Raw genomic sequence first — 25,756 nt, 5'->3', positions numbered from 1 at the left:
GGAATTTAGAATTTATTCCTCCTTAAACATACACAGTTCTTAATGGTGAGATTATTTTCTGCCAGCAGGAGGCTCGGAAGAGAAAGGTCCATGGACGAGTATTTTTGCTTTGCTCGACATGTTTCTGCCAGCCTCAGCTGGAGAGCTCTATGCTCCTGCCCTGCCCAGATCCCTCTCTGCAGCTACGGGATCAGCTGACGGTGCCTACTGCTGCTTGCACGCTGTCCCCACTCCCCCCCGCCCCCAGGCCTGTCCTGTCCCCTGTCCCCTTGCTTTCCACACTGTAGCCCTAACACCTCCTTCACATCTCTGAATGGCTCCGAGTCCTTCTGCTCACAGCCGTGGTGTGTAGCCTGTCTTCCTTGCCACGTGTACTTCCTGTCCTCACCTGAGCTCCTCCATGCCCTGCGGGACCGAAAGAGACATGCTCGGGGAAGTCCTCCCTGACCTCCTCCTTTTTATTGCGATTGTCACCATTGGTCATCATCTGCAACTTGGGTTTGTGTAACTGACTCTCTATCGCACTAGTCTGTGAGGTTTAGGAGGCTGCGTAGGTTCTTCACACTTTCCCTGAGGCTGAGCATTAAACAACAAATGAACAAAGAACCCTTCTTGAGGACACTGAAGAAATGAAGAAAGAAGGTGCAGCCAGAGATGGCATTTGTAGGTATTCTAGTGTGAATTCATGGCAGAGCCAAGGGACAGCGTTTCAGGAAGGATTGTAGAGCATCGTGATCTGTTAAGAGTTCTCTGAAAGTTTTTGCACCTTAAATGCCATCTGTTGCTAGGGAGGAGTCAGAAATGATACAGAGAAATCTCCGAAAAAGTAACCGAGTCCCCTTTCTCCTTCATCCGGGTACACCTCTGTTGAGCAGTGAGTACATTCTGATGCTCTTCCCAGAAGTGGACGTTAGCAGCGCCTGTCCTCTGCCTGTCTTGGCAGGTGTGCTGTGACCCTGGGTGGGGCCAGACCAGCGGCATCTGGTGCCCTCACCCGGCTGCCAGGAAAGGTCACTGTCTTTCCAGGTGCCACACCCCCAGTTCCATCATCTTCGGCCAGCAGTCAGTGTCATGCCTGAGTCTCCATGTGACAAAAGGAATAGGTGTCAGCCGAAGCAGCTAGCTTGATGGCATTTGTGCGTGAGTCTCTTCCGACTTAAATTGGACCTTGTCTGAAATCAATTTGTACCCAAAAGTCCATAAGCCACTCTCAGAGTTTTCTCTGACCACTGTGCCTAAGATACTGGCCCCAGTGAATTCACGTGGGCCCACCCTAAGTCAACTCTGAGAGCCCCCAGAAAATCGAGGCTATGTTGTGTTGGTCTGTGAGGCTTAATGGATGTGGCCTCCCAGCATCACAGGTTTCTCATTATTACTCTTGCAGTAAATATTTTAAGTCTTCTTTTACTGCTGTTGAGATCAGCTTCCAGGGGACTGTGGCATGCTCCGCTGTAGTGGCCCTGGCTGGTTCAGAGGGAGCCCCTGCTCCTAAGGATGGGGCACAGCAGAAAGACTTGAAATATTTTAAGCCAGATTCTTCAGGCTTAGGAAACATGCACGCCACCCAGCTATGAATTATGTCTGCTGATCCACCACCACCACCACCCTCACTCCCGCACCCAAACCCCTTGGTCAAAAACTGTCACTGTGTTCTTTTCAGCTCACCCATATATACCACATTTTCAGATGGGAATCAACAGTTTGGCTCGTTTAAGGGGGATGGCTTGGGAGAGGAGCAGTGAGGCTGGCGGAAGGGTGGTTTTAATTTTTCAGGGCTCTTAATCGAAGTGACTGAAAGTCAACTCAAAAGTAACTGAAGGGGAACAAAAGAAAATGAGAAGTTGGCTCAGATGATGGAGAAGTACAGTTGGATCCAGGGGTGCAACTCTTAGGTGGGGCCTATCTGTCTGAGCCTCTCCCTGCTCACGTCTGTCCTTCACTCCTTACATGAACCTCTGCAGCGTGGGCAGATGCTGCTGCAGCCCTGGCCGTGTCCTCCATGGGATGGTATTTCCCCCATGACTATAGCAAGGGTCCCGGGAGTGCCCTGACTACACAGATATGAGTCATGGGCCTTCCCCCATGGCCAGCAAAGGCGGGGGAAGGCTTGGGGTGAGATGGGGCCTTTCTCAGAGAGGAATTTTGTTTGACTAAGAGAAGGTACAAAGGGTTCTGAACAGATCAAGACAACAGAACCACTACATTAATCTCCTGTGGCCGCCCTGTCAAAAAATCCTTAAGTTGAGTAAATCTGAGTTTTTTCCCTTTACCTATTGAAGTATTATCATAAATTTTTGCCCTTCACACTCTGAATAGTGAAAGCTGATCTTAGCAGCATAGCTAAAAAACCAGATGCAAATTAAATGAATATACAACAACACAAAAACTCTTAGAAGCTGAGCTGAACGTGAGTTATATTCTAACTCTTATATGGAAATGTACTTTGGTCACTTTATACCATAATCAGATCTTATCAGATCTCCATAGTATTTAATAATAAAAGCTTTTCGTAATATTTAGCTGACTTTAATAATAGGTCCTGACTCTAGTGGGGGAAATCCCTACAGATCAATAATCTCCATTCTTAGCAAAAAGAGCATTTTCGATAAAAAGAAGCTTTCTGATGAAATTTGGTTTACGTTACACATCTGATCAGTAGCAAAAATTAAATGATTTTGCCACAGAGCTCCCAAAACTTGAGTGCACCCTGCCTAAATGAATTGGCTTGAATACGTTTCGGAAGTACCAAGTTTGTTTGACACTTTATCTGAAATCTCCAGAACTCCAGCTGGAAGATGACAACCAGAGCATGTTTTAAAGTCATCTGTTATAACATCCCTTCATCTGAAAAAGGATATAAAAGATTTTGACTTTAAATTTGCTGACATTAATAATGGATAACATATTCAGGCTTTTATTAGAACCCAGTCTTTAATGTCTGTAATCTTATTCAGGAAAGTTAAAACGTGCTCATTATCAATAAAAATAAAACTTGTGATCAGAGATCCAATAGCTTGACGCTGCAAATCACCACAAAAGCAGAAAGTGTAGTTTACCTTTAAATCCAACTCAGCTATTTGCCACTTAAAATTATACTATCTTCAAGCCTGTAATCCCAGCACTTTGGGAGGCCAAGACGGGTGGATCACAAGGTCAGGAGACCGAGCATAGCTAACATGGTGAAACCCCACCTCTACTAAAAAATACAAAAAAACTAGCTGGGCGAGGTGGCAGGCACCTGTAGTCCCAGCTACTCGGGAGGCTGAGGCAGGAGAATGGCGTAAACCCGGGAGGTGGAGCTTGGCAGTGAACTGAGATCCGGCCACTGCACTCCAGCCTGGGCGACAGAGCGAGATTCCGTCTCAAAAAAAAAAAAAAATTACACTGTCTGCCTGCTCACCGAGTAACAAATATTACCTACAGTGCACATGTTATTTTATTATTATGAAATGCAGATAAAGTCATGGCACAATTTGTGGCTGGTCTTTAATGTGGCACCTGTGGAGGTGACTTGGTTAAGGAGTTTGTTCGCTCTCCTTGCTGTCCATCTTGGGCAGCTCTGTGCTCAGGAGCTGTGCGTCCTTGCCTTCCAACCTGGCTGCTGACTGGTCTGGGAGACCTCGGGCGAATGCTGAGACTCTCCAAGCCTCTGTCACTTGTCTCATTTGTGGAGCACACTGTCAAGTGCCCAGGGCCCCTGTGTAGAGCAAACAGAACATTGCAGCTGCTGGAGGTGCTGGAGGTAGGGGGTCTCCTGCCCCGCCCAGTCCCCTGGACCACACACACATGGGATCCCAGGACTCATTTCCCACAGCAGCAGCCTGAGAACAACTGGCCAAGCTGCTGCAGACTGTGTTCCCCCCATTCATATGTTGAAATTCTAACCCTTAATGTGATGGTGCTGGGAGGTGATGATGTCGTGAGGGTGATGCCCTCATGAATGGGATTCATGCCCATGTAAAAGAGACCTCAGAGGGCACCCTCGCTGCTTCTGCCATGTGGACACAGCAAGGAGGCACCATCCGTGACCTAGGAAATGGGCCCTCAGCAGACACCAAATCTCCTGGGGCCTTGACATAGGGCTTCCAGCCTCCAGAACTGTGAGAAATAAATGTCTGTAATTTTACTCTCTAAGTCACTTGGTTTACAGTATTTTGTTATAGGCGCCTGAACCAATTAAGATACCATCAGATCTCTAAGGTTTCTTCTAGAACTTAAACACCATAATTTTATGATAGATTTAAAGAGCTTGAGATGCTCTCTGAGCCTAGTCTTCAATGTAAGAGTTAAAATCCTGCTCACTGCTGAGCATGTCTCATAAAACAGCATCTTGCTTTTTTTTTTTTTTTTTACGGTAACTTTCATTCTTTCATTCTTTTTCATGCAAAGATGTAGCAGTTTAAACATTATTGAACAAGCTGTAGATAAAGTCATTACTTGGTGAGAAAATGCTGGTTCATCTAATACACAGCATGCCAGCCATTGGAAGGGTTTTGTAATGGTCACATTCTAGATCATCGCAGTATCATTTATCTGAAGCACACTGCTGTGACACCTCCAACCAAAATGCTCAAAACCAGGTAAATTCTGTGCAGTAGGATTTTATGATTAACTTGAGAATTGAAAGAAAAACATTTCATCTCTTGTCCCAAGTCTTGCTAAAACACACAACCGCACACCATCCCTCGGTCAGGGCAGGATGGGAGGCATTGAAACTGTCTGGGTGTTCTGCATGGGTGAGGACCCGCCTACCTCACATCTCCCTGAAGGATCCCCCTAGCCTGCAGCCTGCTTTGGAGTTCGCTATTGACCCCAAGGTGAGCAGGCTCCAGGGACGTGCCGGCGAATGTGCTCTTCCAAAAGGCGACACAGACAGGTGAGCAGGGGCCCTGGACGATGGGGGCTCCCAGTCTGCCATATTCTGGTTGGCTATGGTTTCATTATGGTAGCTAAAGACAGACCGAGTCTGAGAAGTGGATATGAGGATTTGCCTGTCTTGTGGAGAAAATATGTAAAATTCTGTGAGAAAAAAATCGTGTTACCCTGTTAAAATAAACACACATTGGAGTGCAAATTGTGCCTCTGTTACAACTGGAAGCAGTAAGTGGTTTTACTTTAATGAAGGATGAGGCGATGAAGCAGAGATGCATAGAAAAACTACACACAGAGAATGAAAGGAAACTGGGATCCCGGTGCTGCCTCTTACCTACAAGGTAATGAGTTTGCCTTCAAATCAGAGAGAGGCGGTCGCTTAGAACCTGCACCACTCAGGGACTTGCCCTCGGTCAGGACGCACAGCTGCAGTGCTCCTGTCTCCCAGGCGCACATGAATCCCTGTTTGTTCTGCAGCAGAAATCTTCCCTTTGAGATGTCCTGCCTGTCACCTGGCTGGGTCACAGCTCCAGGTGAAGTCCAGGGAAGAGGAGAAGGATGAGGGATCACTGAGTCCCCTGAGCCTGCCCCCATGTAAAGGCTCTCCTGACTCTAGGGTTGCAGTTTACTTAATTACCCTTTCTTACACAGAAAGGCCACCTGCACTCTTGGGACACTTTTCTCTTCCCAGTCCCCCTCCTACCACTGAGACACCTTGCCCAGGCACCCTCCCCCTGGCCACAGCTTTCTTGCTCTGGTATCCTTAGCAGTCAGGAGGACTGAGCACATTAAATCTTCATATGCCAGCATTCAGGGTCTCCCATCCCTTCTGTTCTAGATGACCCTGGCTCTGGCCATTGGGCAGGATGAGGGTGCAGGGAAGAAAAGGGACCTGCTTTCTCAGCAACCCAGCAACTTGGTCCCATTGACGTCTTTCCCACACAGTACCCCTCCAGCCTGCCAAGACCTGTTAACTGCTGTTCTGGGGCCCTGGCCTGTCACTGGTATTACATTTCTTATCCAAAATCTTCATTATCTGAACCTCAGCCCCTCTCCCATCGGGAGACACAGGGGCCTGTTCATTCTGTAGAGAAAGAGAAAAGGTTTCTCTCCGCCTGGGCGTGCAAGCAGGCAGGGAGGGAGTGGAATAGATTCTTGCCACCCCAGTTCAGAGTCCTAGTTTCATTTCCCATAGAAATCATATTACAGATGATAATGCTTTCCATAAAAACCATGCTGGACGCCAGTCACTATCAGAACTATGCTTCTTGACTATTATGGATTAAATGGGGATTTACTGGGTGTGCAGTCTGTGCCACATCACTGGCTGGGTATGTTGGGCCCAATTCCCTGACCTCTTGTAGCCTCAGTTTCCTCATTTCCATGAATGAAGAAGTTGCCCACTTTGTCACAGGACTGTTGTGAGGGTTTAGATAACATAGGTGTCAGTAAAGTCAGGTCCCTCTCCATCCCCAGACACCTGCCTCTTGAATTTCACTGCACCAGCAGCTACATACAGCACTGCTCCCATGGAAGAACCTTTGCTTTCCAGGTGGCAAAGTCTGGCAGGCAGGCTTTCTGTTTTGGTGGCCATCTGACACTGATAGGATGATGACCAAGTGTTTTTAAAGAGGGCTTTGGCCTTCTTTTGGTAAATATCATTTAGAGCAACAAGAAAGCCACAGCTTAGTTAATAAGAGTAATCATTGTTATCCACAGAGCACTTCCTGTGCTTTATAGCATCAGCTGAATGCCGGTGCCTGTCATGGGCCAGATTGCATCTTCCTGAAATTCATATGAAGTTCCAATCCCCAGGACCTCAGAAGGTGATTGTGTTTGGAAATGGAGCCTTTACAGAAGTGATTAAGTTAAAATGAAGTCACTGGGGTGGGCCCTCATCCAGTCTGACTGGTGTTCTTATAAAAAAGGAGATTGGAACACAGACATACTCAGAGGGAAGACGATGTGAAGACACACAGGAAGAAGACAGCATCTGCAAGTCCAGGAGAGAGGCCTTGCAAGGAACCAACCCTGCCAGCACCTTGCTTTGGACTTCCAACCTCCAGAACTGTGAGGAAATAAATGTCTGTTGTTTAATCCACCCAGTCTGTGGTACTGATTATGGTAGCCTGAGCAGACTAACATGTTCACATTTAGGGGGTAAGAAAATCAGTACACAGACATTTATTAAGGAATTTGACCAAGAGCATGCAGCTCTCTGTCAGTCTGCACTGACCCTCTGAGTTGCCCCAAAGACTACTTAGATCACATTCGAACAAAACGGGTTAAAATTTCTGCTGCATGCTTGCTATGTACAGTGTTCCAGTCTTAATGGAGAAGTATAAGCTCTGTGCAGGCAGAAAGCATGCTTGTCTGCTCATTTCACCCTCCATCAAAGTCTAGGTTTGTGCCTGGTATGTCTCAGGAACTCAGTGGCTGTATTAATTAATTTAAATTACTGTATTTTGTTTTTGAAAGAAGTCACTAAAGTAGAATATTCATGTATCAATTATGTATAACCTATTGTGATGGCCACTCTCTAATGTCTTTTTTGCTGATCTTGTCGCCTTTATTTTCATGGCCTGATGAATATTCCGAAACCCGCTCTTCCACAGGCGTTTTTTTCTCAAATAGCTTTTGTAAGTTACATGTTTGCAAAGGTCCATTAAAAGTTTATTGTTCATTGTTATTTCTTGACATCATTGTTGCCAATAAAAGTTGGCCTCAGCCTGGCCCCGCTGGTCCCAGCTTGCTAGCCATTTGATAAGGCCGTAAGGCCTTCCTGCTTGAACTTTGGGCACCACTGCCTTCTGGACAGAAAAAGTTCGCTTTCATGGATGGCCTGCCTTCCGGATTGTGGAGCTGTGGTGTTATCCTGGTGCTCTCATTGTGTAGTTGAACCATCCTGCATTTGAAATCCCATGAAAGGATGAGTTCTCAGATTTGGAGGTTTATGTTTTTGTATAATGTGGGTTAACCCAAAGTAGAGATCTGAGTGTTTCACCTGTTCTAATATTCTGGCTTACTCTTGTGTTGCCCATGCACGTGAATAAAATGTGGTACAAAGAGAAATGTCAGAGGACATTCGCATAAATGAATCAGTGTATTTGCTCTGAAACGTACGTGGCCTCACATGCCTCCTGGTGCTGCGTGGGTGCACATCCTAGGACAGTGGCTGCTGGGCAGGGCTGATCTGCCCCAGGGGGGCAGCGGCCCAGCTCTCCACCATTGAGGACAATCAGCCTTTTTCCCCTCTTGACTTCCTGCCCACTCAGCAAGGCGATAGAAGCACAAGTAATTCTTAGGACTGATCCCCTTTATTCTAGTTTAAGGAAGAAAAGGAGAAAGGGGTACAAGAAGCTACCCATGGAAGTGCTTTGAGGAAGTCATTTTGAGGAGTCTACAAATGACTAAACCTCCACACTGGTTAAGATAGAGGTCAAAGCAGAGCTGTGGTGGGAGCACTCATCTCTCAGGACAGCTAAGGAAGGCCAGGTCTGCTGGTGTGGGGTGTGTCCCCAGCTCTGGGGCAGACATGCTTTCCTCTCGTAGAATGTTCCAGAATTCCATGCATTTTAACACAGTTAAAACATTTTTACCTTAGGGCTTTTCTAGCATTTTTCATCACGCACAGGAAGAAATGTTTCTCATTCTGATTCAATACTCACATCTGTGACTGAAGAAACAGTACTTACTGTAATTGTGTTTGATGCACTGAAATTTTCTACTTTATTCCCTTAAATTCAACACATCCCTGTAGGCTGGTTGCAACCCATTAAACTAGTTTTTATGGTCCACTGGTGGGCTTTGAATCACAGTATGAAAAATTGTGTCTTCGATTTAAGGTATCAGCTAAGTTTTCCTAATGCACTCGTCACAATCTGTTGTGGGAAATTAGTCTGCTGTTTTGAAAGAAGAGAAGAATTGTAAGACGAGAAGAAAGGTGAAGATGATGGGTTTTGCCCATTAGGGCTGTTATGCTGCCCAGGGGTGAAGGTGAGGGCAGTGAGTGTCCCAGGAGTGGAGGAGGCAGTGGCAAGGCAGCTGGGGGCAGGGCAGGTTATGCAGGCTGTGCTCCCTAAGACTGGATGGTCTTAAGAGTTCTAAGGGGTCTTTGAATTCATTTAGTCTGACTTCTCACCCATTCAAGGAATGAAAAAGGTATTTTTTCTGCATTTACACTTTATTTTTCTCAGAGGCACAGGGATGCTCTAAAAACGGTTATTTCAGAAGGAAACTTTCTACTCTTCCCATTATCTTTTGTGTCAGTGGTACTTCCGCATTTTTTGATTTTGTTTGATTTTAGAGATGGGGCCTCCCTCTGTTGTACAGGCTAGAGTGCAGTGGAGCGATCACGGCTCCCTGCGGTCTCGAACTCTGGCTCAAGCCATCCTCCCACCTCAGCCTCTCCAGTAGCTGGGCCCACAGATGTGCACCACAGGTGGCTAATTTTTTTATTTTTATTTTTTTAATTTTTTGCAGACACAGGATCTTGCTGTGTTGCCTAAGCTGGTCTCAGATTCCTGGCCTCAAGCAATCCTCCTGCCTGGGCCTCTCAAAGCCTGGGATTCCAGGCGTGAGCCACCGTGCTGGCCCTGTGACATGTTTTTATGGGTAAAAGAGTTCAGTTTCAGTAGTTCTCAACTTTAAGTAACTTCACAACTACAGGAGGCAGCTGCCAGCAACCTTATTTTTCTGATGGTAATTTTACAGTTTGTAAGCACTGTCCATGTGCCCCCTTGTATTTAACCGCCAGAGAAACTGCGTGGAAATCCCGGTAGGCTAGGGAGTGGGGTGGTGCCCAAGTGCCCCGCGCCACTGAGCCTTGCTGTGTCTCCACAGGCCTTGGCAAGACGCGCAGGAAGACCAGCGCACGGGACGCGTCCCCCACGCCCAGCACGGATGCTGAGTACCCCGCCAATGGCAGCAGCGCCGACCGCATCTACGACCTCAACATCCCGGCCTTCGTCAAGTTCGCCTATGTTGCCGAGCGGGAGGATGAGCTGTCCTTGGTGAAGGGGTCACGTGTCACCGTCATGGAGAAGTGCAGCGACGGTTGGTGGCGGGGCAGCTACAACGGGCAGATCGGCTGGTTCCCCTCCAACTACGTCCTGGAGGAGGTGGACGAGGCAGCTGCGGAGTCCCCGAGCTTCCTGAGCCTGCGCAAGGGCGCCTCGCTGAGCAATGGCCAGGGCTCCCGCGTGCTGCACGTGGTCCAGACGCTGTACCCCTTCAGCTCAGTCACCGAGGAGGAGCTCAACTTCGAGAAGGGGGAGACCATGGAGGTGATCGAGAAGCCCGAGAACGACCCCGAGTGGTGGAAATGCAAAAATGCCCGGGGCCAGGTGGGCCTCGTCCCCAAAAACTACGTGGTGGTCCTCAGTGACGGGCCTGCCCTGCACCCTGCGCACGCCCCACAGATAAGCTACACCGGGCCCTCGTCCAGCGGGCGCTTCGCGGGCAGAGAGTGGTACTACGGGAACGTGACGCGGCACCAGGCCGAGTGCGCCCTCAACGAGCGGGGCGTGGAGGGCGACTTCCTCATTAGGGACAGCGAGTCCTCGGTAAGTGCGCTGCGCCCGCAGCTCTGGCTGGAAGCAGTAAATGCGGCTTGCACAGTGGCTCTGTGTGCCACGTCCATTTCACATTGTGTGAGTACACCAGAAAGGCGGGAGATGCAGATGAATGCAATTTAGTGTAATGTTTGCTACTCCGTGATTTCCTTGCATCTGTTTTGGGGATCGTAAGTGTCCATTTCTGGAAGTGGGAGGTTAACTAAAAAAATGTTTGTAGCTGACAAAAGTGGTTCTGCCTCTCTCGGAAGATTCCCCCTCTTGTATTTTACAGACTCAAACATCATTTTCTCTCCTGGTTGCCCATTCTGTGGACGTAGAAGGCCCGAGTGATTTACTTTATTTCTACTCGGTCTGTTTCCCAGAGAAAGCAATCTTTGCAAGACTGGTGGCTGGTTTCTGACACCGCCTTTTGTTGTTTACTTGCTTTCTCTTTGTAAACCGTATAATCCCAAGGTCATTGCCACGGCAGGCAGCGCCACTGCGTTCATCTCTGAAAAGCTTTTAAAGCACTTAGGAGATGAATTGAAAAGTAAACAAGGGTTCTTGAGAGAGAGGAGTTTTGTGTCGACTGAGGCAGCAGACCCACTTCCAGCGGTGGGCAGGCTGGGGGCAGTGAGTTTCAGGCATGGGGGTGGAGCCCGCATCCCAGAAGGCAGCCTTTTCGTGTGTGAAGGAAGTATTCGACCAGTTTTGCAAACGTCTTTACAAATACACCTTCTACAATCAAGAGACTTCCAAAACAAGCATTTAGGAGATAGAGTTTGATGTATTTGAATTGTATTCGTTCTAGTAGGCTTCAATTTCATTTTTAAATGCACACTGTAAGACTAGTAAGTGTGTACTACCTGCTGCCCCTGCTGTCCTCTGAAAAGGTTACTGGCACAATAAATAAGTGCACATTCAGGAGTCCTGTTGACTGATCAGAGAAGCATTCAAAGCCCTCCAGAGAAAGGCAAATGGGATCTTCTCCTCTTTGAGGAAGGAGCATCGTGGTGGTGGAAACTGGACTCCTTTGTGGTGTCATCAGTTTTGCGGAGCCTTAGATGTGCTTGGACGGGAATGCCAGCCTGAAAGCTAACTTCATCTGAAATCTGAACTCTGAGATTTTTTTATCAAGTCATCAGAGTTTATCATTCCTGGCAAGACATCACATTGAATTGTTCTCACATGACGAGAGCTCTGTGCACCACTTCCTTTAGATCGGGTTTGAAGCCTTAAGCAAATTAAGGACAGCAGCGCTTTTAACTCAATCGAGCAGAAACTTAGAGAAAGTGCTGGAAAACCAATTACAATATTAAGTGCTTGGTCCAGAGTCCTTAAGGGCTAAGTATAATGCACAAAATATGATCTTGGCTTAAAATGTTTGAGTTTGAAGAGACTTCTCAGAAGGAAGTCCTGCAGTGTGGAGACATTGCTCCCAGTCATTATTCTTTCTGCCTAAGATTTGGGGAGAAGAGGAAAGACTTTAGAGAGTAGATGAAAAAGGTGTTCTCCGGGGTTGCTGGCCTTAGGGAGGACCTATGGCTTTTCTGTGGAACATGCACAGGTGGTCACTGTTGTCTGAATTCAGGGACCAGATCCCTTTGGATAAGGAGGGATGCATGCATTGGCTGGGTTTCATCTCAGAACTCTACACCCCACTGTCTCAGTTGCCTTGCATTGTTAGAGAATGAGTTAACTTTTTCAGAAGAACTAAAGCACTAATTGTTTGTATTTCCTTTTAGCAATTTTTTAATTGGGGGCCTTTCAAGATGTTTTGCATTCTCTCCTAACTTAGAAAGTCAAGGAGCAACATGTATGATTCCAGGAATATAGGGTGGAAAGGGCTTTACTGGCACTTGCATCGGCTCTGCACACAAAGCAGCACCGTCTTGGTGTGAGGCTCCACGTGGCCTGCTGCTGTGCAGGGCAGCTTGTCCTGATGGATCTTGCGGTGACACAGGGCATTTTCAGCTGTTAGTGCGCATGCCTTGTGCCACGGGGATTCTACAAGAGCACTGAGGTGCATGGCTTCTTTTCTCCTGACCGCAGAACCAGGCCAGGTTTGCTGCGTTTCCTGTTCATGTCCGAGGCTGTTCTCAGCTGTCATCTGTGACTGCCGGGGACGCGTCCTGGTGGACAAGTGGACAAGGCCTTTGCTTGTTTTTTTTCCCACGATCCACTGCCTCCCCCCATCCCCATGTGTTTTCCTGCTCATTTTGGCATTTCCCAGGTTAGAGCTGGCTTTCACAGCCACCACCAGGCCACCAAGAGCCCTTAGGTTCATGATCTGACATAATTCCTTCACAGCATGCCAGGATGGAAAGGTTTCTGAGGGGTTCAGCCTCCCTGCAGGACTCAAAGGCAGGCATCTTCATTTAATTTCCTTTTCTCTTGGAATCTTTGGGCCTGGGCCCTTAATTGAGGTTACCACATGAAGCCTGGCTTCTGGATAAGCACAGCTGTTTCTTTTGAAATGGATCTTCAACATGCGTATCAGGTTTTAAAATACCCTGAGTGACTGCAGTGTAAATGAGCTAGACCCTTGCTTGACGATATTGAGAGGTGCTTATTTCAGGGAGGACAAACATTGCCACATCCTGCGCTATCCACTATCAGCAAGTGCTGGGTATTTCAGAAGTATCTGTTGGATATGTTAGATGAATCAGTGAACTAACCAATGAACGAACCTATTGGGCCCTCTTTCCTGTCATGAACTTCAGTGCCTACTGCTTGTTCTTCCATTTCTTCCTCCTCCGTCGCTCTCCTCTCTCATCTACAATTGTCGTTTATCCTTAGCAGCTAAAGGTGATATATTGTTGGTGCTTATTCTCCATATTTCGTTACCATACCTTCACCTGTGAGCTATACCTGCTTGAATCCAGAAAACTCAGAAATCCTACTCACCCTGTATGTGTCCCTCATAAATCCTTTTATATTACATTTTGTCCACATTGATTCTATGGATGTGGCTAGAAAGCTGTACTTAAAATGAACAGTAACCCTCTACTGGGTTTCTGGTAAACTGTACAAGTTGTCAGTATTTTATTTTCTTAATTGCTGCATCCCCCCTCCTTGTAAAGGTTGTTCCGAAAGTGACAGATCACAACTAGGATATGGTTGGAAAAGGTGCACAGCTGGCCTGGGTGACTTGCTGGACAGCATCAGCCACAAGTCTGGGAGGCCATTTTCCTCTGTAAGATTTTAGATCCCGAAGAGATCATGTATTTATTACGTCCTGCAATAGTATTAGATACTAATATTGTCATACAATACATTTGTTTCCAATAGAGAAAAACTGTCCTGCTAAGGATAATTTAACGCACATATTGGCCATACTAAAAGTCAATGGATGTTTCATTTCTGTTTTTTGAAATACATTAAAAGAGTTTGGCCAGGAAGTAAAGTAATTAGAATAGTTCCTTTCTGTATTTTCAAAGTTATGTCTTATAGAAATTATAACTTCTACCCAAAACTCTATTTTCAGGCATTTTCATCATTCCATTTCTCCAAATAATGATTCTCAAACTGTGTAGTGTATCAGAATCGCCTCGAGGCTTGTTAAAACAGAAATTACTGGGTCCTCCCTGCAGTGGTACTGATTCAGGAGGTCTGGGGCCCAAGAATTTGCATTTCTATTAATAGCACGTTTCTTGGTGGTGATGCTGCTGCTTTGGGGACCACACTTTGAAAACCCTTGATCCCTATGATGCATTCCTGGTGGTTTTATACATTCTTGCGACTGTTCTTAAAACCATTTCTGCATAATACTACATTTCCAAAATTATAAAAATATTGTCATAAAGCTGAACTTCATTTAGAACTATAGCTTTTGTTGAGTGGAATTGATCTCTTGAAGTGTATGTCTGTTGAGTTTTTTGGGGTTTTTTGTTTTGTTTTGGTTTGGGTTTTTTTGTTTTTTACTGTTTAGAGTTTGAAAATAAACTTGCTGTGTTTCTGCTGGTGAATGGGAAGGAGGCAGTTGTCAGAGCAAAGTGAAAACTGCTTCCAGAGTTTCATGGTTAGGCTCTGCGATCCGTAGGTGTTTCTTCATAAATGAGTTAATGTTGAGATGACTTAACCTTAGGTTGCTGTGAGCAGTGCCTGTAGGCTTCTTTCCAGTTTCAAAGATAACAAGTTATTTTTAATTGCCAGGCTTTTTGCCCAGTACAAAATGGAAGTTTTAAGCCTGGATTTTTGTAATAGTTCTAATTTTAAGCATATTTAACTCTTGAAGATGGAAGGGCCTGCAAGACCATGCAGTGCAGGCTGTTATCTCGAACTTTAGTGCTCATCACCTGATTCTGATTCTGCCTTCTCATTCTGGCTGGCTCTTCAATGCTGACCTTTAAAACACACCAAGCAATGCATCATTTACTGGGATCTGTGAACACAGGCGTCTTGCTAAAAGCTAGTGCTTTTAATACAATCAGTAGCAAACCTGGTCAGTAAGAGGTTCATAATTTCTTTCGGGACCATGGCTCTTGGTTTTTCCCAGAAGGTGGAGTTGTGCTGGCCTCGTTCTGGGAGTTCTCCACGGTTGTCACGCACTGGGGTTAAAATTGCAGCTGTGGCTGCAAAAAAATCCGTGACTATGTTGTCTTATAGATTTAGACATCTCTCTGGTTTACAGAACACCATTGTGTTACAGTGTCCTACAGTGCTGAGTACAGTAACATGTTGTGCAGGTTTGTAGCCTGGGAGCAACAGGCCATACCTTGTCGCCTAGATGTGTAGTAGGCTGTACCATCTAGGTTTGTGTAAGTTCACCCTGATGTTTGCACAATGACCAAATCGCCTGATGATGTATTTCTCAGAACATACCCTGTCATTAAGCCATACATGGCCGTGTGTGTGTGTGTGTGTACGTGTATATATATACACACACGTATAAATATACATATATATACACACACACATATATGTAAAATGGCCCTTCTGGTAGGTGTGAAGTGGTAGCTCGTTGTGGTTTTGATTTGCATCACCACATAACTTTTAATCTCGGCTTTACTTTTTGCTTGTCTTCATTCAGGGGGCGTATGTCTCCCCTTTTGAGTTGTATTTCTGTGTGGGGTCTCTCATTTATCTGGGGATGTTTCTCATGGCACTATTACTAAGCATTTCTTTAACATGACCTTTGTAGCATGGCAAGAGCAGCACAGAATAACAAAATAGAGTTTCAGATCCCTGTGGAGTTGATAACACAGAAAGCCATTTAAATTAGTTCATTGTAATAACTGATGGTGGAGTCATTTGCAAACTGGTCTGCTCACCCATCTTCCTTACTGCATTGCATTTTAGCATTTTAAAAATCCCATCTACAGTATAGTCATTGGAAGTATAATAGAGTCAAGCATAGATGCTGCCACAGGCGAGCAAGAGAATACCCGTGTATAATTTTCTTCAGCCACCATCCATGGCAATAATTCCAAAGTGTGGTTCCTACACCAGCAGCATCAGCATCACCAGCGAACTTGCTAGAATGCAGATTGCCTCAGCTTGCTGACTTCGAATCTCTGGGGTAGGGCTCTGCAACCTTGGTTTGAAGAAGCCCTCTGAGTCCTTTTTTTCTTCCAAATCCTGAGAACCTATGAACCCCTGAATAATTCTGATGCTCCAATTTGAGAACCACTGCATTGTGGAGTATGCACTTGATTCAAGCCTTTATGCATACTGTTTGTGTAATATAGTAAAATTCTGACTTAAGTTGTCACTCAGTCATATAAGGTATGACACTGTGGAAAGACAAAGAATAACAAGGACAATATTCTAAAGGCCTATACAGTGAGGTATTACATGTGGCTTTGGGAAATACATTTGAGGATAGGGAGGGCTAAACACACATGCATACTAACTGGAAAGTGGACAGGGAATGCTCCATTTTCCTAGATTAGGTAGATGGGACTTGGAGGGCTGTTCTATAGTTGATGATTGATTTTTCATCATTTATGTAAATAAGATTACTTCCAAAGTTAATGAGATGAATATTTGAACATGTCAGTGTGGACTGGCTTCAGGCCTGCAGAGTAAATATTTTATAGAGTGAACATTGATAGGAGAATAGGAAATGCTGGTGAGACTCATCACACTTGGGGCAAGGAAGAGAGAATCTGATGTAAAAACAAAGAGCGCTGAGTCACCTGACAGCTAGCAGCATAAGTATAGACAGGAGTTATTTTGATTAAAAGAAGGCTACCTCAGACAACTAGGGAGGTGACCGAATAGAATGGTAAAACTGAAAGGCAGTTTTTCTGAGATAAAAACAGAGAAACTATTCATCAGTGGATCACGATTTGCCTCTAACCCATTTGTTCTCACTTTTGGGAAGTAAATGAACCACTTCTGTGGATAGAAGAGTGCCTTCCGTAAAGAAGTAAAAGAATAAAAACATGTCTTTACCAAAAGAAAAGAATGATACAACTTGTGATAAGAAACCAACAGGATGACCTCTCTCAGGGGATAGAAGGAGATGTGCAGATTATGGATGCTTGGAGACTTCAGCATGGCTGGAGATCAGTCCAGGGTCTGTGTGGGGGGCCTGGTGAATCACGCAAAGGCATTTCTACCCTCATCTTTTCATTAAGTCCAAAGTGAAAGATAAGGAGAAGTTTTAAGGTTTAAAGAACCAAAAGGACCTGGAGCAAGGCCCCTTCCTCCCATTTCCTCCTGACCATCATGCTTAGGAGAAAATTACATTAATACGTAAGCTTTCAGGGATGGAGGAGGAAATAAAGGATATTAAAGTCTGTCCTCGGCATTCATTTTTTTTTTTCCTTCTATGAGAAAACAATGATTAAATCTTGAGAGAGGGAAAGGCGTATCTGATCAGGACATCTGTTTTATAAATTGCAGAGGTGCTTTTCAGCAAGTATTTGAGGCAATGGATCAAGCTGGTGAAGCCGTAGAGATGGGATCAAAGAGTGTGCTCTCTACTGTTCTTTTCTGAAAGTACCCACTTACCGCAAGCACAAATTGCAAAGAGACGAGGTGTAAGAATTACCTGAAGGAATGAATAATGGAAGAGGTAGTCAAAATTAGAAAATTTTAAGTCTGCACATTTGTGGCACACCAGATACTCTGAGCCCGGTGTGGGGATGTGGAGTTAAAATAGGGTTCTTGCACTTAGTTATATTCAAACATAGACTTTAAAGCCTAAACAAAAACAACAGTGATCACAGAGGCCCCGAGAGAGGTTGGTTTTCCACCAACCTGTTAATTGTCCTTAGATTCCACTTGGAAAATGACTGTCTGAAAAGAAGGGTCGAATGAATGGGTTGTACTAATTGTTCATTCTCCAGAACCATTGATTCAAAAACTATGAGAACAGAAAAATCCTTCCTTAAAAGGAATACTCACAGAAGGACATAACAGGAAGAAGTGGTCTGATGTTTGAAAATTTGAAGAATTTGCCCAGTAATCAGCACAGAGAAATTACTATATATCAAGTAAGTACAGTATTTGGAGATGGAAAGTGTAGGAAATGTGGACAGTGGGAGGTAGCACAAAGGTGGTGATTAAAGAGGAGAAATCAAAGGGCAGATGTTTCAAAACCCAGGGACTGAGTCTAGTTGGGTTTTAGTCCAACCATAGAAAATCTTAATGAGTGTCATGTCCATCTATGATGGCTTAAAAAGATGTCCATAAATTCTTTACTACTCTGCTTCAGAAGGTAGAACCTGACCCTCTTCCCATGAGCGTGGGCTGCACTGAGCAACTCACTTCTAATGACCAAGATGTGGCAGAAGCGATGGAGGGCAGCTTCCAAGATGGGCATTTTGTGGTTGGCTCTTTGCTCTCTGTTGATTTAGGGTGAGCCAGCTGCCATGTTGAGAGTACATTCAGGCAGCCCTACAGAACCCCCCGGGGGTTCATGTGAGCAGACTGCCTTGGAAGTAGAGCCTGCATCCCCGGTCGAGCCTTCAGATGACTGCAGCCTCGGCCAGCATCTTGACTGCATGTTTCAAAAATGTGTTAAGATTCTTTGGCAAGCTTAAATGTAGAGTACTCTGCCATACTATCAGTACTCGTACTTGTTGAGGAACGAGTGTGGCGTGGTCCTTTTTCGTCTGATTTCTTGAAGTCTGTTCTAGAAAGCCAACCATGGAAGGACTACAGCAGGTGAGAACAGGACTGATGGAGTTGCTTTCATGGGAATCATTCCCTGGCTCCCTCTGGAGGCAGAGTTGTTTTGGGTCAGGAGTAACTCCGTCTCCATCAGATGCAGGGACTGACTCACTCTGAAAGGAAGAGACCGTACAGCAGTGTCCCAGCTGTCCCTTCAGGGGAAATTCCCTATGAGAGATGTCTGGAGCAGAGCCAGAGAGTCCTCAGGACAGACTCAGAAAGGTATCTGCAGACTGGCACTCCCTCCATCATGGGCTGCTTTGCCCATAAATCGCATTCCCATCTTTTTCTGGTGGCCAAACATTTGTTGATGGGCTCCAACACTACCGACGTTTGTTCCACATTTTCTTTCTTCCAGTTCTCAAACTGCATCAGAATCCCCTGAAGGGCTTATTGAAACACATGGTGCTAGAGGTTAAAACACAGATAACTGGGCTTCACCCCAGAATTTCTGCTGCAGCAGGGCTGAGGCAGAGCCTGAGACTTTGCATTTGTTTTTTCTTTTTTTTATTTAATTATTTTGAGATAGGGTCTCACTCTGTCATCTAGGCTGGAGTGCAGTGGCGCTATCATACCTCACTGTAGCCTTGACCTCCCGGGCTCAAGTGATCCTCCCACCCTGACCGCCCAAGTAGCTGGGACCACAGGTATGCATCACCACACCTGGCTAATTATTTTAAATGTTGTGTAGAGATAGGGTCTTACCATGTTGCCCAGGCTGGTCTTAAAGTCCTGGCCTCAAGTAATCCTGCCACCATGGCGTCCCAAAGGGCAGGTATTACAGGTGTGAGCCGCCATGGCTGGCCCCTGAGAACATGCTTCCTAACCAGTTCCCAGAGGATGCTGATGCTGCTGGTCTTAAGAGCACACTTGGAGAACATCTTAACTAGTTCACCTTCACACTTCACTTAGAGGTGTTCAGTGGTAACGTGTAACGGTGTATGTTAGTATACAGATTGGTCTTTTTCAGATTTCCTACAGAAAATCTCAGTTTAAATTAAAGAGCACTCCCCAACTTTTAGCACTCCTGCTTGGCATAAATTGGTTCTACATCCTTAACTTGAAGGTTTCTGGTCAGGAGCCCACGAAATTAAAAATTACCTCTTCTGCTGTGAAAATTTTATTGCTACAACTCATGCGTGCATACAGGCACACACACACACCATGATGTTAAATTAAGGAGCTTGAATTAAAAGCAAATTTCCCTTATGTAGAAAGTCATCTATTGATCATTTGGCTTAATTAAAATTGGGAGTATCATATATTTACCGTGATTCACTCCCATACTGCCTCCACTAAAAATGATGCCACTTTATCTCTAAGTTGAGCCTGGCTTATAGTAAACTCTATAAGTGAGACTGCCCTTCATATTTTCCTAAAGGCACAACTTCTAGTACAGAATATACATCTTTACAGAATATTAATCATCCATAGGCTGAGGCCTAATCTGAGATTAACCTTCTGGTTTCTTCCTGGAGTTTCATCCAGGAGCATGCCCTGGGCCTCACATGGCGATGAGATGGGGCTTTTCCCTTCAAAGGTTTGTTCTTATTTGGTCTATTTGGGACAGAGGTATGCATAAAGACAAACTATACTTACAATTGTTCCTTTCATTCTTTTCTGTTAACAGCTGTGGCTGGTGGGTGAGCCCAGCTGCCTTGCACAATTCGAGTCTTCTCCGACACTCATTCCCCTGAGTTGTCAGTGGTATAAATGGAGTGATTCCTTGTTTTGCAAGAGTTGCACACTTCTTATCAAACATATTTGGGCTTTTGTGAACTCTGTAATAGACAGTGGCCTAGGCCTTTGTTAACTGTCTCAGGTCCTGCTGGGAGGTCGCAGAGCGGGGCCGAGCTGCTGGACCCTCAGAGCAGGAAGTTCCTGGGCTTTGAGAAAAGCAGAAAGCTGGTCTGGGAATTCCATGAAAAATTTCAGATGTTAAGCTGTGGTCCTGCCACTGGCCAGGCATGAACCTGATGCTACCTACCAAGCCAGTGGGTAGAGGATTTACCTTGTTTGGGGTCAGTGAGGCTTCTTAACAGTGGGATAGCCTTTGAGCTGAGCCTTAAGGGAATAGTTGATCATGAGGAGACAGAGGATGACCCCAAGAACACCATGAACAGGAGTGACATTGGGACTGGGGGTGGGAAATCCTTTAGTCTGATGGATTGGAACCACAGGCAGGGGCCAGTTGGGTAGGTGAGTTTTACTCTCGGGCCCTTGAGGGGAGACCAGACTCCCTCCTCCACTCCACCAGCCACACTGCCTCTTTAGTGCCACAGAACAGGACCTGCTTCCCTTTCTTCACCGAGGTGCCAATCTCCCGAGCAGTCTCTACCAGCCCTGCCTCGGAGAGCACAGGCTCAGCTCCACATTGTCCAGAGGGCTCTCCTGCCCCGCAGTGCATACCTGTGTGTGCACACACATTCATACATTCACATACATGCACTCACACACTACACATACTCTCACACACTCTCAATACTCACATACTCCCTCTCATATCTGCACATTCTCACACACTTAGACCTCCGATACCTCTTGCTCCTCTCTCATGCAACTCTGTTTTCTTGTTTTGTTTTCTTTTTTTTTTCATAGAACTTACTGCCCTGTGCAGTCATCTGTCCACCTCTATTTATCTGCTTCCCACACTGGATTGTCACAGAGCATATGTCCTGCATGCACACACACGTATCCAGGGTACCGCCTGCCTGGCATGTGTTAGTAACTAATTGTTATTCATTTAATGAATTGATCAAAACTTGATATTTTTTACAAAGAACATTTATCATTTAGTATCTTCTTTCCTGCATGTTTTTCAGCAAATGAGATAAAAGACCTCTCTCTCTATATATATATATACATGTGTGTGTGTGTGTATATATATATGTATTTTTTTTTTTTTTTGAGATGGAGTTTCGCTGTTGTCGCCTAGACCAGAGTACAGTGGCGTGATCTCTGCTCACTGCAACTTCCACCTCCCGGGTTCAAGCGATTCTCCTGCCTCAGCCTCCCAAGTAGCTGGGATTACAGGCACGCATCACCATGCCTGGCTAATTTTGTATTTTTAGTATAGATGAGGTTTCACCATGTTGACCAGGCTGGTCTCAAAGTCCTGACCACAGGTGATCCACCTGCCTCGGCCGCCCAGATTGCTGAGATTACAGGCGTGAGCCACTGCACCTGGCCAATAAAAGATGCATTTTGATTAAAATAATGACATGTTTCTAAAATATTCTGAAATATAAGGCACTGACATCACAGAATTTAAATATTTTTCAATAAAATCTATAATCAAACCATAGTTCAGCTTCCTCTGGGATATTGTGAACTATGTTTAAAATGCGACCGGAATTTTCCACTGCTGTTCATATTTTCAAATGCTTAGAATTAGAAAAATTAGCCAGGCGTGGTGGCACATCGGGAGGCCGCGGCAGGAGAATCCGCTTGAACCCGGGAGGCAGAGGTTGCAGTGAGCCAAGATCGCGCCATTGCACTCCAGCCTGAGCAACAAGAGCAAAACTCCATCTCAAAAAAAAAAAAGAATTAGAAAAATTTTGACAACTTAATTTCTAATAGTGTTAGACATCAGAAATAGTAAAATTTCTAGCTACTGCCTGCATACAAACCACTCTTAATAAATTCCCAGTTTATCAAAAAATAGTTTGGGAAATGAAAAACGGCAAATTTCTTCAGCAGTCAGGGCAACACTGTATATTCCATAATGAGTTTGCACTTTTCAAATAACTAAAACACATTTAGCACTGCAACTGGGCTAAGCAGAATTTATTTTTTCTATGGTTCAGAATTTCAGAATCATGGACTGCTTCCAGGTCTTTCTGAACATCAGATGCCGTTCTAGATATAAAACAGAGACCTGGCTGGGCGTGGTGTCTCATGCCTGTAATCCCAGCACTTTGGAATGCTGAGGCGGAGAGGTGGGGGAATCACCTGAGGTCAGGAGTTCAAGACCAGCCTGGCCAACATGGCGAAACCCCGTCTCTACTAAAAATACAAATATTAGCTGGGCATGGTGGCGGGCGCCTGTAATCCCAGCTACTTGGGAGGCTGAGACAGGAGAATAGCTTGAACCTGGGAGGTGGAGATTGCAGTGAGCCGAGATGGCGCCACTACACTACAGCCTGTGCAAAAGAGTGAAACTCCATCTCAAAACAAACAAAAAAACCAGAGACCCAGTGTTTGAGGAATGAATGGGTGGTTTGGATTTAGACACACAGGAGATGTGGATGGATTTAGACACAGCTCCCAGCTGTGGCCTGGCTGTAACTGTGTTCTGTTTCCTCCCCAGCCCAGCGACTTCTCCGTGTCCCTTAAAGCGTCAGGGAAGAACAAACACTTCAAGGTGCAGCTCGTGGACAATGTCTACTGCATTGGGCAGCGGCGCTTCCACACCATGGACGAGCTGGTGGAACACTACAAAAAGGCGCCCATCTTCACCAGCGAGCACGGGGAGAAGCTCTACCTCGTCAGGGCTCTGCAGTGACGGCGCCCCGGCCGCACACTCGCCTCCCGGGCCCCACGGTGGAGCTGCCCGCCCGGCCCTTTGGCAGAGGCTCCTCCCGTGGGGACGGCCCCGACGGCTTCTCCGCGAGTCTCTCTTTATGTTCAGGTCGCTTGGTCGGTTTGTCTCCCATTTGCCATCCAGGCCTAACACCCACACTCGAACCCACCCGGCCGGCCAGCTTTAGAGGAGGGGAGGAGAGGGGCGAGTTCACATTATTCCTTTTCCATCGGAAACGGCGCTCGTGCATTCAACTCGTTCCCGCTCATGGAACCCCTCTTTAAAAAGACGCAGGGCACCTGTGAACGCAGGAGCGAGCCTCAGGCCACCCAGCGGCAGCACCCGCGTCCTGGGCACTCTGCGTGCTGGGCAGAGCAGGTGGGCCCCAGTCCTAGCAGCCCTCGCCCGTGTCCTGTGCCCTTACATGGCTCCCGGACTCTGCAGGGAGCCGACACGTTTGCTGATAGCAATACTGGAACCATCAGGTGCGATGGCAGTGAGGAGACTGCCCAGTGCCTTTGGGGCTGTGCTTGCAATAAAGAATTTCCTGGAAAGGCAGTCTGCAAAAGAGGGAACCGGTGACTCAGAAAGACAGATGTTTTGGTAATTTACCCCAAATGTGCCATCCACATAGTGCTTTTTCCTCTTGCCCTTTGGCTTGTTTGAATCTCACAATTATGTATTTAATTCTCAAAGAAATATGTATCTGTAGCCGTTTGTTGACACTAATACAGATGATTAAGGAAAACAGCTGGTCTTTGGGGAAGGGAGCTACCAACACTTTATACACACACACGTGCACACACACACACACACACACTATATATATATATATTATTTACAGGGAAATTTTTCAGGGTTTACAAAAGAGTATGTGATTGGTAGTAAGAGACACACAGAATGTTAATGAAGAAATTGCATTTTCTTTTTCCTTTACATTTGAACTTCTTTATAGTTTAAATATACCGTCTTGAGATGGCACATTCCTACGATTGAAGAAGGGGTCTTGAGATCCCCTAAACTTGCATACCCAGTTTTTTGGATATTGTAATAAAAAAAAAGTATTATGACAAGGCTCTGTGTGTATTTCTCTTTGGGAAAACGCCGACTCAGTCATGGGAGAGTAATTACTGAAGCATTCACTCATTGCAGAGTGGGAATCATTTTTAGAGAACAGCTTAACATTTATTACTTGTGTGTTTTCATTTTCTACCCCCACATTTTTGTATATTGAAATAATGAGTTTTAATTAGTGAAACTCCAAGGGAACCCAGAATCTCAAGCTTGGTCTGAACTTTGCTCTTTGGAAAGCATTTGTTTAGAAATATGTTGCTGAACTCTTGGCAGCCAGCGCTCTCATAGCGTGTGTCCCCCATGGCTGACTCTCAATTTGTCCTCTCTATCGGGAGCATTTATATTGATGCGCCAGGCCTTGGGGGTGCAGAGTCACATGACTTGGCATTTGTGCCCCCCTAGGTCAATCACGTATCAGGCGCTCCCTCTGCACCATGCACCGCACTCCCATTTGTTCCTCATCAAAGCTCCATGAGGATCATCCCCATTTTATAGATGGGGAAAGTGAGGCCCACAGGCAATGCACCCAACACATGGCTGCTGTGTGGTGGAGCCAGAATGCACAGCCAAGGATCTGCACCAGAGCTGGACCCTTCCAACCCCAGCCTAGGGAGGCATTCGGGAGAAGCGAGGTGTTGCACTTACTCTGCCATGCGAGTTACCTGTGAGGAGATTGTATCTTTTTGTTGTCTTAGATTATAATAAATTAGAAGTCTGGTGTCTTATACCTGGGGTTGGTGGCACCCAGTTATTGTGAATAGACATTCAGGTGAGTAAGGGAGATCATTACATGAGACAGAATACATCCAGGGAAAAACCAGTTCCTCCAGACTCTTGGTCTCACTAATGAGAATGACATTTTGACCCGATACTGGAATCCCACTAAATATTGAGTGCCTGGACCGCTGAATGACTTTGATGCACACATAGCAATTCAGGTATAGCCGAGCAATTAAAGGACCAAAGACAGATGTACATTTTGGCTTCGGGAACTTATTTAAGACTCATAGTTGTAGGTGACAGTTATTTTCAGTTTTGTCACATGCTGGCTTATGGGCGTCCTCTGCCTGCGGGAGGTCAAGATTAGTACTTTTGTATTAAGGAACCAGCACCCCAGGATGTCAGATGGACCACTGGAGGGTGAATTGATAGTCTGTGATGAGCCACTAGTCAGAGTGGGAGGTCCAGGCAGGGTCCCCATGTGGCTTGAAGTGTGGCCACTGATGCTCTGGCCAGGAGGGTCAACCTTCCTGCCTGTCTGGAGATTTCCTGGACAGATAGTTCTTGTTTGCTATTCTGTTGCCTCTTTGCACAGACAGCAAGGGACAATAAAGGTTAGTCATTCTGTACTCAGGTAACTTTGCTCACTTTTTTGTATCTAAATATGCCTTCTACATAAAGATCATGCCATCCTGCTGAATTACAGTGCATAACCACCAAGCCCGTCACGTGTGGTTTATGGCCCAGTGCCATTAAATGATGTTTCTAGTGAGCTACAACTGGCCATCTTTTTTCCCAAACTGCATCAAAAATTAAAATCATACAGTCTTTATAATGGCTGAAACCAATGTTTCCAAATCGTTTTCAGTGCTAGTTCAGCTGTGTCTTG

The 25,756-nt window shown here is 45.7% G+C and overlaps 1 protein-coding gene across 5 annotated transcripts in view; it reads left to right on the top strand.

Moving 5' to 3' along the window:
- The window catches only part of NCK2 (NCK adaptor protein 2), a 151,703-nt gene extending 127,557 nt beyond the window's left edge, over window positions 1-24,146 (top strand). For 4 of the 5 annotated variants that reach the window (XM_033175562.1, XM_033175561.1, XM_033175560.1 and 1 more), the window contains 2 exons: window positions 9,715-10,436; window positions 22,861-24,146. In XM_033175562.1, the coding sequence (XP_033031453.1) occupies window positions 9,715-10,436; window positions 22,861-23,055 (917 nt within the window). In that variant the 3' untranslated portion in view covers window positions 23,056-24,146. The remainder of the gene's footprint in view (window positions 1-9,714; window positions 10,437-22,860) is intronic. The other variant, XM_033175567.1, reaches the window with a different exon arrangement.
- The last annotated feature ends 1,610 nt before the right edge of the window (window positions 24,147-25,756 follow it).

Source organism: Trachypithecus francoisi, unplaced genomic scaffold, assembly GCF_009764315.1.
Source record: "Trachypithecus francoisi isolate TF-2019V2 unplaced genomic scaffold, Tfra_2.0 Lachesis_group17, whole genome shotgun sequence".
In the NCBI taxonomy this organism is placed as follows: domain Eukaryota; kingdom Metazoa; phylum Chordata; class Mammalia; order Primates; family Cercopithecidae; genus Trachypithecus; species Trachypithecus francoisi.
The sequence above is the reverse complement of the archived record's forward strand: the minus strand, read 5'-3'. Positions and strand labels throughout refer to the sequence as shown.